The sequence below is a fragment of the Festucalex cinctus genome, chromosome 6, assembly GCF_051991245.1.
Source record: "Festucalex cinctus isolate MCC-2025b chromosome 6, RoL_Fcin_1.0, whole genome shotgun sequence".
Taxonomy (NCBI): Eukaryota; Metazoa; Chordata; class Actinopteri; order Syngnathiformes; family Syngnathidae; genus Festucalex; species Festucalex cinctus.
In genome coordinates this window covers 6,526,606-6,540,644 of record NC_135416.1, presented here as the reverse complement: position 1 = coordinate 6,540,644, position 14,039 = coordinate 6,526,606, and the positions used below count along the sequence as shown (strand labels likewise).

At 39.6% G+C, this 14,039-nt stretch overlaps 1 protein-coding gene across 1 annotated transcript; it reads right to left on the bottom strand.

The window, feature by feature from the left end:
* Positions 1-4,359: 4,359 nt before the first annotated feature.
* On the bottom strand, positions 4,360-13,528 carry LOC144020483 (arachidonate 12-lipoxygenase, 12R-type-like). Its single transcript, XM_077524024.1, has 14 exons — positions 13,351-13,528; positions 11,954-12,158; positions 11,800-11,881; positions 11,331-11,453; positions 11,149-11,252; positions 10,745-10,911; positions 10,474-10,617; positions 9,719-9,922; positions 9,528-9,614; positions 7,665-7,834; positions 7,295-7,416; positions 6,388-6,488; positions 6,137-6,307; positions 4,360-4,729 (listed from the first exon to the last, which is right to left on the bottom strand). The coding sequence occupies exons 1-14, from the start codon at positions 13,489-13,491 to the stop codon at positions 4,550-4,552; spliced, it is 2,001 nt and encodes a 666-aa protein (XP_077380150.1). The 5' UTR covers positions 13,492-13,528; the 3' UTR covers positions 4,360-4,549.
* Between the last annotated feature and the right edge of the window lie 511 nt (positions 13,529-14,039).

The window sequence follows — 14,039 nt, the reverse complement described above, 5'->3', positions numbered from 1 at the left end:
AGAAATGAGGCTTCTTCTTTCAGTAAGGGACAAACAGCCCCTTGGAGTGTCTTATATACAGAATGTTTACTTAGTACTTACTGTATATGCAAATTACTAGGAGGTGCCTTTTTTGGGGGAGTTACAGCAGATCATTAATCAGATGATAAACAAATGCTGATTCATGGGTGCGACTGTAGATTTCTCAAGAAAGACAAATACCCCTTTTACGTTACCTATTGCAAAACGGATAAGCATGAAATCCGTCTGTTGTTTGCACAACCTATAAGCAGAGCAAGGCAGCTGATTACTTTGAGGTATACAAAGAAAATACACAAAATCCATAAACTGACCAAGCACTGCAAATCACTGATGCTGCAGACTGAAAATAATTCTTACCACACTTAGTTATCGTAACATATCAACAATAAAATTCTGTACAAAATAGTCATTTTCCTCACAACTGTTAATAGACAAATACAAGTTACTGCATGAAGTATTTTCGATGAAGCATCTGTGCTTCCATACTTGTTGGATATGACTATCCAATTTGTGTGGTTATTGGCAAGCCAGGGTTGTGTAATGAGAAGGAAATCCTTGTGTCCACTGTATTAAAAAAAAAAAAAAAAAAAAAAATCATATAATATTCTACATACAACAAATGTAACTTTCAGGCACTATATGTGTGGCACATTAATTAATATGGCTTTGTGACTACAAGACTACTTCTACTTTTAAACTTGGCACATTAAGTAAAGTTGACGTATTCAAATTTGACCTTGTGTGTGTGCGTGCGTGGGCGTGTTTTGATATAATTTATTGCCCTGTTCAAGTTCTTTACAACAAAGTTATAAGGTGACTCTGTTCTGCAGAAATTCTTTGTAAATTGTTATAATCTGTGTGAGTTAAGGATCATTGCAAATGTACCTTGCTGTCAAATTCTGATTTATGAGTTTGTTGGATCTAGATTGTATTATATTAGAATAGATAGATAGATAGATCGATCGATCGATAGATAGCTATCTCTCCGCTAACTAGATAGCTAGCTAGCTATCGATCTGCTATTTACCTAGCTAGATAGCTATCTACCTGCTAACTAGATAGCTATCTATCTGCTAGCTAGCTATCTGCTAGCTAGCTAGCTAGCTAGCTAGCTAGCTAGCTAGCTAGCTAGCTAGCTAGATAGATAGATAGATAGATAGATAGATAGATAGATAGATAGATAGATAAAGATGTATTAAAAAATAAAGATAAAGATGTAGCAATATTTTAGCCCACTCTTACAGAATTGTTTTATTATTCAGCAGCATTGGAGGGTAAGAGTGCATTATTATTATATGAATTTTCACTCATAAAATAATTAAACAAGTTAAAGCAACAACCCGGAAGACAGTGTTAGGAAAGCACATTTCATAGGAAAACTCAGCTCAGTTCAGCTCACAAAATTTAAAATGAACTAGTTCATTTCATAGTTCATAATTCAAATTTTGAACTAAGTTTATTGGTCCAAAAAATGAACTAGTTCATAGTTTGTTTTTTTTGTTTGTTTTTTATCTCTAACTTTTGTTCATGGAACTCTGTGAGGTACAACACTGCTGGAAGATAAATACATTTCCACGCAGTTTCCTGGATGAGCTTGCTGACCATGAAGCCTGGCAATCATTGACTGGTTTTACCATACTTATCCGGGGAAGATTTTCTTTGGAAGTTAGATAAGACTTCAAAGTCAGCCCGCCTCACAGAACAGAGATTTGGACGTTTCACTGCATTAATATAATATAATATAATATAATATAATATAATATAATATAATATAATATAATATAATATAATATAATATAATATAATATAATATAAAGCGATGTGTGTCATTTTTTTTCTGTCATCAACCACAGATAAATATCAGGCAAAGCTAACTTATAAGTAAACATGAAATGCCGTTTTTAAATGGTGATTTTTTATTTTATTTTATTTTTTTAATGAACGAAAAACTCATCAAAGCTATCAGGCTCTGTGTGAAAAAAGTACTTGCCCCCTAGACCTTAGAGTGTTTTGTGCGCCCTCAGCAGCAATAACCCAAATCAAGTGTTTTCTATAACTGGCAATGAGTCTTTAATTAACATTTCTGTGAAGTTATTTTGGCACACACGTCCTTACAGAATTAGTTTAACTTAGAAACGCTAGTGGATGGATGGATGGATAGATGGACGGACGGACGGACGGACGGACGGGCGGACGGACGGACGGACGGGCGGACGGACGGATGTTTTTTTTTTTTTTTTTTAGCTTGACCATCTTTTCAAGGTTAAGCATTTTAATCTAAACTAAAAACTAGGTCACGCCCAAACAGTCATTTTGGTTTTGAAGCCATTCAAGTTGACTTGCTGATGTGATTTTGATCGCTGTTGTGATACAGAACTCAAATACACTTCAGCTTGAAGTCACCAACTGATGGCCAAAAACACTTCCTTAGTATTTTCTGATGTAGAGAGTAAATATATATATCGAGAGAGTAAAATTCATGGTTCCATCAATCACAGCAAATCATCCAGGCTCTGAATTAGCAAAGCAGCCCACCAAGTTTTACTGTTGGTATTTTATGTTCTTTTTCTGAAATGCTTCTGAAATGTTTACGCCAGTCGTAATGAGACAAATATCTCCCAAAAAGTTAAAGTCTTGTTGCGAATCGTTCATAAATCAGAATCAGCAGTGGTTTTCGCCTTGGAAATCACCATGGATGTGATTTTTTGCGCGCCTCTTCCTCATTGTTGAGCCATGAACACTGAGACGAGGGAGGCCAGCATTTTTTTTTAGGCGTTGTCCTATGATTGTGTAAAGCACATTGAGTTGCCTTGTGTATGAACTGTGCTCTAGAAATGAACTTGCCCCGCCTCTCTGCCCGTCTGCATGAGTCGTCATTCCTATATTCTATTCCTATGTCGTCACGCATCACTCCTGGGAAGGTTCGCCAGTGTTCCGTGCGTTCTCCATTTGTGGAAGTCCTAAAACGTTTGATTTGAAAATGATTTTTGGAACGCTTTCCATACTGATTTGTTGTCTTTTTAGTCTTTGGTTCATGGCATTTTGTGTGTAGCTTTTTGAGATCCTTTGGCTGACTTCTTTTAGCCAGACAGGTTTTATTTAGATTTCTTGATTGAGCAGGTCTGCCAAGCTTAGGTGTAGTCAGTGAAATTGAACTGGAAAAATTATCCACAATACAATCGTGATTTAAGAAGGGGGGCAAATACTTTTTCACAATGTCAGGTAGCTTTGAATGTTCCCACCCCCCTTCCATTTAATGTTTGGAATTTTAGAAAGGAGCAAAGTTATATACTTTTATCTTGATCTATGACCTGTTTTACTGAATAAGAACTTGGTTGTGCAAAAGCCATACTATCCAACAACAACATTGTGGCTAGTGAAAATGTAGAAAACAGCGAGTAATTTAGGGAAACATATATAAACAATAAAGTCAAGTCTAAGTCTTACAATATGGATGATGTGGAAACCAGGTAAAGGCAACCCAACCTTCATCCCTTACCTACAGTACTTTGTAGAAAGAATTCCAAGTGGTGTCAGGCAATGACTAATTTTATGATAACAAGTTGCGAAATGCTTGAGGTGTTTTAATTTGTATTTGCATAGCTCAATTTATAATGGAATTAACAAAGTGGACTTTGTTTTTCTGCTTCACAACCAAAGGTATAAACAGAAGGTTGCATCAGTGAGCTGTTTGCTTTGGACCCAGTTATGCAAAAATCTATTTGGACTTTTGGGAAGACTATTTTTACTCTGCCGGTAATTTAAACATGTTCTTTAATTGATAAAATAGTATGATGGGGATGCTATGTAGAGATGATATGTTGCTGTTTTGGTCTAATAATGTTTTTAATTTAATTGGTACTTAAATAATACAAGCACAAATTTTTGTTTTTGCCTGGAGTTTTTCTGTGTCAGGAATCACATTTCAAGATTTAAAAATCTATAACGATCACAATGAATATTTTCATACTACAATTTATAGGAAACTGGTCGTAAAACAATTTTGAGGACGGATTGTGTTACGTTTAAAGTGTAGCCTATATATTTGATAAAATGCTTCACACTGATATAAACTTTGAGTGAACTTTGCCCACATGTCTTCGGATGAACTGCACTGGACAGTGTCGTGTTTAAAATGAGTCACACAGTCCGGGGCAGAAGTGAAACAGGGACTACACCCACGAGAAAAGGATGCTGATTGAATTTTCGGTGTTGACCAGTGTTTTAACACATTCACTGCCAGCCCAGCAAAAATGCATTGCATCATTTGACGTCTTTTTCCGTCAAAGGCGGTGAATGAGTTAAGTGGAAGAAAAAAATCAGTGCACTTGGGAAAAATACCTGATGAGAGAAAATTTATATTAACATTCTTACTGATGACATCTGCATTTAGAGCCTCTCCCTCACTTATTTTATACGTATACAGACACAAATGCCCTTAGTTTTACATCACAGACTTAAATCCAGACTTGCCCAGCACAAATAAGCCATAAGGACAGCCCCCCCCCCCCATGAGACTTTCCAATGTTTAGAGGGCCACACTGTTCTCTACGTTCTTCGGAACCAGGTACGTGTACGGGATCTCCAGACTTTTGTTTCTGTTGTTGATCGTGATTGACAACTTGTCGAGCTCGGCTTTGAAATCCTTTTGCAACTGGCGGGGGATCTCCTCGGTGAAATGGTCCTCTGGGTAGTGTCCAAGGGGGACCTGTTAATTAGCAAAATAAAAACATCTTAAGACATTTTGGAACATCAAGATGTCTTAAGACAAACGTTTGAAGACATCATTCCTTGACAGAGCAGCACATGAGATGCCCCAAATAGATTTTTTGTGTCTTGAAGACACTGAATACCTTAAGACAGGGGTGTCAAACTCATATTAGCTCAGGGGCCGTATGGAGGAAAATATATTACTAAGTGGGCCGAATCGGTAAAATAATGGTACATAACTTAAAAACAATTGTCATCAATTATACGCAGATTTTTGTGATTTTTTTGTGCCAGCCCTAAATTACAGAGCTCAACTGTAATCTATTGTTTAAAAAAATAACACAAATGCAAATGAAATGCGGCAACACTTTGCCTGTATGAGTTCCGGGCGCGTTCAATCGACCTGTTTTGCATATATATAGTTCCCAGAATGCATTGTGTGGCGCAGTTAATGATGTTATAAGGATGTTATTCCCTGTCACATGTATTTGTGTTACCAGTAATTGAATTTGTGTCTTATTTAACACAGTTATGTTGGTCTCTATGATTAAAAAAAACAACAACAAAAAACACAAAAAAAACGTAACTTTAAGTTGTGTGTAAAATAATGACTTCCATGGCAATTCCGTGTACAAATTACATTATTCATCTGAGGAGTGCTTGTGAAATTAGAAATTTATATATTTGATTGTGACTGGCTGCTTAAATGGTCCGACATTACAATGTTTTTTTTCACTTTACAAAGTTGTATCGCGGGCCGGATTCAACCCCTTTGCGGGCCTGATCCGGCCCGCGGACCGTATGTTTGACACCCCTGCCTTAAGACATCTTAAGACATATTTCCATGCACATCTTAAGATATCTTGAGATATGGTATCATGACAGAAGCAGAACCTGGGATGACTCCCAGACAGATTTTTGTGTCTTGAAGACGGTCAATGTCTTCAAGACATCTTAAGACACATTTCCTTTGTCATCTTAAGATGGCTTGATACATGATATCATGAGAGAGCATCACATGGGATCGCCCCCAAAGAGATTTTCATGTCTTGAAGACACTGAGAATGGTTTGCAAGCATGAAAATCGGTGACGAGGTCCTGCCGAACACTCTTGGCGATGTTTTGCAGTCTTGAATGAGACCCGAGGAAATCCCATCTCTCACAAAGCGTGCATCCTTGCAAGCCTGCGCTGGTCAGTGACACACGGGCTTAATAAAATGTTAAATATATAAAAAAGCAACAGCAAAATCGTCTTAAGGTATTAATGACGTATGAAGACATCTTCAGGCGCACAAAGAAATCTCAACAAAATCAACGTTATTTCCATCATTATTGAGAACGTTGAATCAATCCGACGTTGATTTGGTTGGATATTTATCTTAACTCATAATTTTGCTCTACTTACAAAGTCAGAGGACTGTCTGCTGAGCAGCCAAACCCTGGCCATTCCCCGAACAGTCACGTTGATGACGGGCAACGTTTGCAACATTGTGGCCTCGCTGGTTGTCCCCTTTTTGGTTGGGGGAGGACGCTGCAGGGTCGGGGGGGTGTTGGGCATCCAGCCACCGTAATCGTACTGCAATAAGGGTTTACAATATGGGTCCTTTTATACTTGCTGAGACCAGAAGGAATGCAAAGGGAATGCAGGGAATGTACCTGTCCGCTGTTTACAGCTGCATGCTGGCATGAGCTTGTAAACATCACCATGGTTGAGAATTTTATCAGTTCTGGCACAGTGGTGAAACTCTGAGGGATACCTGGGAAAACAGATTTCAAAAAAAAAAAAAAAAAAAGAGCCATCACTGTGGTGTTGGAGCTGGCAAGTAGCGTGTGGCAATATGATAAAAGTTAATACAAGAAATAGTTGTACAATCCACCACCAACTACTCACAGACAATTTAATTTTATGTTAATAGGTCATTTTATACTGAAAACTACAGTATACATATTTTATTACTATTAATGTTTTATGTTCTTCTGTAACTCGCTTTGTGAGGCTGTTTGTAAACACCAAATAAAGATGACTTGACTCGACTTTGATCAGTGTGCAATATAAGTTTCGCCAGCAGGGGGTGCTTAAAGCTTGCATATCAGAGTGGAGGACATTGACAACCATCAAAGAAGATGAGTCATTTTTTTTACGATGGCGCAAGACAAGATACGCAACGCGGAACGCTATAAAGTGAGTGATTCATTGGCATAGGACATAAGATGTGATGGACAATTCCGAGTTTTCGTTCCAATTACGTCACAAGTCGAAATGGCAGTCTTACTAGGTGAAAGGAAGTTCTCCCAAATTGGACTTTGTAATTTAATCATTGCATTATTTTGATTTAAAACCGTGATTAAATGTCATAGCTGTCTCCCAGGTGTGTATGCTAGTCACAGGCAAAAGCAATACAATACACTGTTTGTTTTCATTGTGTAAGTTGAGTTGCAATTTGGAAATATCAGAAATGCCCGGATGTTTGGAATTGTTCATTGCAAAACTTAAACATGATGTCCTCGGGAAAAGGTGCTGAAGAATAAAAATGAATATGTTGCACGGCCCATCAAAGATCACCTGATTGTGGCTGGGAAAGGAATCCGTGTTCAAAAATGTCACCGATCCAAGTCTGAAGTTCAGAGTCACGCTGGACCTCGCTGTCACTTTTGTAGTAGTGCTGTATCACTCCCTGCACAAATCTTGTGAGAGACCATTTGTATTATTTATTACACATCCATTCTGCTAAATACGTCATCGGTATTTCATTGAAAATAATCTAATTTAGGGTGAAATGGTGCAAAAATAAATTCCCAAAGTGTATCTGCACATTCATACACAAAAATTGAATTGGTTCTTCCTGGGCCCACCCGCTACCCCTCTCCAAGTTAACTTATGTAGAGAATGGTATTGTATTATTTTTTATTCTGATAAAAAATGCTTATCCTACTTGAACATGATGTCCCAAATTTGGAGCCCATCATCCCTGTAGTAGAAGTTGGGCACGTCCTGCATGTCGCGATCAGCGATGTCGTCGGGGATGCAAAGGGATCTATAGGTGATTGAGGACTGTGATCTTGTCAAGATATGTCGCAGAGTCTCGTCACCAGTAGCAGAAAACTGAGGAATAGTAAAATACATGGCGTAAAACAGAGGGCCAGATCTACTAAAAGTTTGTGTCACTTTTGCGCAGCGCTAACCGGCAAATATGGAGCTACCGGGGAGCGTCTAATCCACTAAACATGTGTAGATGGGGAAATTCAGCTAACTGCGCTGCCAACCAGATTGCGCCCCAGAGCACCGGTGGGTCTATTTCGTCCCTCTCGACCGCCAGGTGGCAGTGCTGTAACCAGCGTGGAATTCCCCTTTACGCGACAGCGGCATCAAGCAAGGATAAAAGAATATGCTTGTCCCTAGTTCCGGTTGACGTAATCCACATAGTACATAAAAAGGATCGCGACCAGAACTCCTTCTCACGCGGTTCACTACAATCACGCCCGTCGCTGGTGGCCTGTGACTTTTGCACATTACATAAAAGAAGTCATTTGGCGGAGAAATTGCCCACCTCTAAAGGTGACTCATTGATAAACAGCGTCGAATTCACTCACACCAGCGCTAATAGCCACACGGAAGTGATGCAAACAACGTTTAAGGAAGGCTGGTGTAAACTTGGCGCGTTCTCGATCCTGTGGCTCATGACAGCAGTGGTTGTGGTGGCATTTTGCTATGTTGGTTTCCAACACATGACGTAACCCGGGCTGATCGGAGATTGCAGTGAGGGGGAGCATTTTGTGATCATTTTCACGTGACAGATGCATACTGTATGCTAGGGGTAGGCGATATGGTCAAAATGTCATATCACGATTCTTTGAAAATAAATTTGTGATCTCAATTTTATCCCGATTTTTTTCTTTTTTTTTCTTTTACATATTTTTAGACTAATCTTCACATTTCTGAACGTTTTTGTAAATTTTAAAACATATTTACAATGTATATAAAACCCTAAAAGAAAAAACAAACAAACAGACATCTTAAGCCAACTAAGCTTTCTGAACAGGTTTCAATTGAAATAGTGCACTTATAGCAGCTGTGGTCTATATTCGCCCAGACTACAGGAGGCAGTAAAGAGTGCCAACGGTGTATGAACAAGCGCGAGTTCACACCATAATAGAACTTGAACATGTTTTTTCCTCAATAAACTATCCATTAAAACAGTTTGGGATGAGTTAGCAAAGTAAATAAAACACAGAATTGTAAAGTAGAAAACACTGTTTACGACAACTCTGCGTAGTTTACAAATTCTCGTAGGTGCACGTACGATCTAATATCGTCATATCGCCCACCCCTACTGTATGCCCACGTAAACCTCTGAAAATATATTTTTAAAAATGATCACAGCAATAATTTGTACTTTAAGAACATTAAATGAATAAATGAATGCATGACGTTGTCGTCCTTTCCACAGCTTAATGGTGCTAAATAATAAAATAACGCTTTTGCACCTCCTCTATCTTTAAGCCCGCTTTGTGATAATTCCATTTTTCTTGCAACTGTTACTACTGCCACATTCTTGCCACAAATCCATTGTCATGTGTGGTAAATCAGGCGCAAATTTGCTCCTAACTGTCAAACTTTGTGGGCATGTTTGCGTTGGTATATCATTAGAGCAATACATTCAGTGAATAGGACGTTAACAGGGAGCAAGCTGCAGATGTGGATGTGGAGAAATTTTTGACGCTGTTAGGGGACGCAGCGCATTCTTAGTGCATTTGTACCCTAAATGTTATGTTGAAATGCAAAGATGAACTTTTACCACAGTTAAGACTCCTTTGGGTCCTATGAGCCGGTCTCGTGCTAATTCATTGATTTGCAGGGTGTATCGAGTGTGGGGTATGAGGAGCTAAAGGGACAGAAGGAAATACCATGAAACGAAATATTGAGACAACAGGTGTCTTGATCAATAAAATCACTTGATTGAAACCAGATTGGGAAAGTTCCTGTCACCTTGTACAAGGGGTGTACCATCGGCAGATTGCGCAACAGTGACACTGCGAAAGCCTCCGCCAGCAGGTGAGTGCGCAGCAAGTGCGCATTGAGCTGGTGCTCTGAAAAGTCTGCGCTTTTCACAAAAATCTTAGCTGTCAGCCAGTCGTACGTCGAGTCGGTTGGGAGGAAGATGGGGTTGTCATCAGCTGGAGTCTGCTTCAGCTGTGGGAGGAGGGAGACATCATTAAGATTGAACATCTGACTGATGTGTTTGTTTGTTTTTTGGTTGTTTTTTGTTTTGACTGCAAATGATGCAGTGATCCGTCCACAGTTCTCATGCTCCATCTTTTCTTGGGATAGACTATAAACCACCTCAGGAGACATTTTATTTCATTAAATACATCATCCGCACATCCTGTAGCAGTCACACTCTGCATCGTGGCTGTGATTCTTGAAAAGGGACTACTAGTACCACCTAAGAATTCCAATTTAGACGTATTCTACGCCCACCACGCATTGTTGAAGAAATGTGCCATGTACAACAACTCTTTCGGAGTCTCACAAGCTATCTGAGCAGAATGAACTCAAGCAACTGGATTGCAATGTAAAATCCAACCCCAAAGATTGAAGCTGTCAAACAAGGGGAGCAGACTATGTCTGGTACTGTGGAATCTCTCCATGTCCCTCAACATCTCAGGTTGATGGGACATTCACCGTACGTTAAAAATGGTGACACCCTATGTATGTACTGTGCATTGTTGAAAATTTGTCACCTGAATGGCAATCGGCATCAGCTTGTCATCGGGTCTTTTGTGAAGCAGGACGAGAGGCGCCATCAGGTACTGCTGAATCCCTTGGACGATGTTTGCCTGTATCCCATCCAGGTTCTTGTAGTCACACAAGTATATGTTACCTTGCTGTTTAACGAAAAACATATCTGGATGTTTAAATAGTAGATACTGCATGTAGTGCAATGCCGAACTGTTGAGTTGTGCCATTACCAAAGTAGTTAAATTTATTCAATTCTTCCATCAAGCGTGATACCTGCAACTCAGTGGAAAGGTTTGAGCCATCGGGGATGAAGACCATGTCATCAGTCACAGGGAAGTTGTTGGGCAGAGTTTTGCAACGTCGGATCAAGTTGGGATGGATGCCATTTAGATACTGGTAGGCAAAGAACCAGTCCTCCTTCCAGTGTTCCTGCACATAATCTGACAAAAAAAAAAAATCAGTCACAACACAAGAGTGCCCAAGAATTTCCAGTACTCTACTCTTCGATATGGACCATGACAGCAGAATTTAAATTGTAAGCAGTTTTTGAGCACTTGGCTGACATGTCCATAAGTAGACATTTCTGTGATTGGAATCTGCACGGGACACCCGTTTGTGACTTCAGCCGAACAATATTGTGCCTTTTTCAGGACGGAAGAACTATGAATCGTCAGCACCTGATAAGGGCGTGTCTTTATTACGGAACACGTCATTGATATCATCAAGATTTTGCCAATTTTCCTGGTTCTCGGTCAGCCCCTTTAGCTGAAGCTCAGCCAGCCTGGGAAACAAACAAGCAGATTTTGCATAAGACACCGGAACCTCAAAAGTCAAACAACCCCGAGGTGACATAATATACCCTGTAGCCGCTGTAAATGCAAACTCTGTCGCCTTGGTGAAGGAGAACTGGACCTCATCTGGAAGGGTCATAGGACCATCTGCCTTAATGGAGTAGGTCACACCTGGGTGATACAAATCCCAGCTAGTGGGTGGTGTAAAGGTTAATGTTGCCTTTATACAGTATGTCTTAACTCATTGACTGCTATTGACGGAAAAAGACGTCAAATAATGCATTTTTGCTGGGCTGGCAGTGAATGTTTTAAACACAATGTGCCAATATATTTTGTGATTATATTGCAGCATCCTTTTTTCCCTTTTTCTTTTTTTAAGGCAAATTTTGCTTAAAAATCCGTCAATTTTGGTTACATCTCATCTTAACTCATTGATTGCCATTGATGGAAAAAGACGTCAAATAATGCATTTTTGCTGGGCTGGCAGTGAATGTGTTAAATGTAACATGGACATGTTGGAAATATGTGAACACTCACGCATAGTCTGCACTTCGCTGACTCAACTCCTGCTCCCTTGCGTATTGACCAAGAGGATTACTTTCATCAAAGATCCTCAGAGCTTGTAAAAAAAAAAAACAATTTACATGAGAATTAATTGCAGGTACAGGTACAGGCACAGGGATCAACCCACCTTTTCCCTCTCTGAAGCGGTGAGTCTTGCTGTCACTGATCCAGCAGTAGACAGGAAAACTGTAGGTGTCGTTCTCAGGTGATTTGACTTCCACCTTGTCAGGGAACCAAGCGTCGCTGGGCAAAATGAAAAATTGGCGTTTGTCTAGTTCTATCAGAACCAGCCGTCCAAGGGATTTGGGGCAGGAAACAGTGTATGTTGTGACCTAGAAAATGAAATATTGTCTCTTGAATTATGTTGAAAATATTAGGTGTGCCGAGGAGTGGGCGATAAGACGATATTAGATTAAAAACTTTAATGTGTTGACGATCTCATAAAGCTGACAGATTTGCAAGATCGTCTGTGGCACATTCTATACAGTTCAACTTTATGCGGGCTCAAGCTTGGTTTATGCTTGATGCATCCTTGTCGTCTTTTTTTTTTTTTTTCCTCCCTCCACTTACTCACTCACGCAAACACGAGGCCGAGGGCGCGCGCGGGCTGGCCGGCTCGGTTTGTGCTAAAATTTATAAATATGTTCAGAAATGTGAAGATTAGTCTAAAAATATGTAAAAAAAAAAAAAAAAAAAAGAATCATGATAAAATCGAGATTGTGAATTTATTTTTAAAGAATCGTGATATGACATTTTTACCATATCGCCCACCCCTCGCACTTCAAAATGTTTGCTTTTTTTCTTGTTTACTGCAAAACTGATGTTTATGTTTATGTACAGCACTTTGTATACAGCAATGCCTGTTCTTAAAGCTCTTTATAAATAAAGTTGAATTATGTGACTGGCAGCAAGATGCAGTATTAGGTATGATGTCAACACTAGGCACGCTGCTCACTCAGCACGGTGGCGGGCTTGGGGTTCTAGGGTGCTGCCCTCCGGAGGGCGGCAGGCCGCAGGGGCTAGGTCGTGGTGGTTCCGAGTCGAAAAATACATCATATGCTTCTTTTAATGACAGCCTGGTAAAACAAACACAAGTAAAATGGTGCTTAAGAAAGTTAGCAGGGCAACCAGAATTTGGATCAAATTCAGAAGGGTGTTGCATCATTCCCAGAGGTGTGTTACCTTACCGAACCAGATTGAGCTAAACATGGGAGGGACAATTTCACCTCCCAAAACGAACCACAATAACATACAAGCATTGCAATACCTCAACCAAAACTACTCAACTGAACTTTATTTCTAAAGCATTGCTGTATACAAAGTGCTGTACATGGAACAGAAATCGGTCATGCAGTAAAGATAAGTAAAACAAGGACAAGACAAATATTGTAAGTCAGTGTACAAGTAAATAAAATTTATATCAAATTTTATTGACATTTGATATTAACATTTTGAAATGTTTAACTCCCAGGAGCAGGAAAAAGTTGCTTCAACTAAATGATTTCTTTTTTTTTTCAAACTTACCGCTCCTCTGAAGATGACCAAAGACCTCAGCCACGTGCGGTCACTCTCGCCATCTGTGCCCACCAGCTTAATGTGCACAGGGTTCACTGTGGTGGCGTGAACTCGATCGCCAGTGTGGACGGTCACCTCATAATCCACCATTGTTGTTTTCCAGAATGATGAGGAAACCTAACACCGTTCTGCTGCCAACCAGAAGCAGTCTGCAGCAACAGCTTTTTATTTACCTGTACTGTACATGCTAATTTGTGGGAGGTACCTGCAGCAGGTTTTTGTTAAGAATGTCTGACGTGTATGAGCGATGGCAGATTTAAGGTTGCAACTGCAGATTTTGTTTTCAAAGCAGTTAGAAGGCTTTGTGATCATGACACCCATTTTGAAAATCATGCTCAAGATATGGGACAAGATTTAAAAGTAGAGGATACAAAGAAGAAACCATTTCTATGGCTTATTAGAGAGCTGAGTCAAAATTGGAACGTTTTATGAATTTTTCAACAAAAGAATGAAGAAAGCACAAATCATATACATTTTGTGACATCTTACACCTTTGAGGCTCATCAAATTAAATGTATAATGAAACAAAATTGTAGTATCCTCACAAGCGAGCCTACTCGGTGAGGTCCTCCCAGAGACGCACACAATCAACCCCGAAGGCTCCCACCCGATAAGAAACTGGTCAAGTGTTGTCTTGG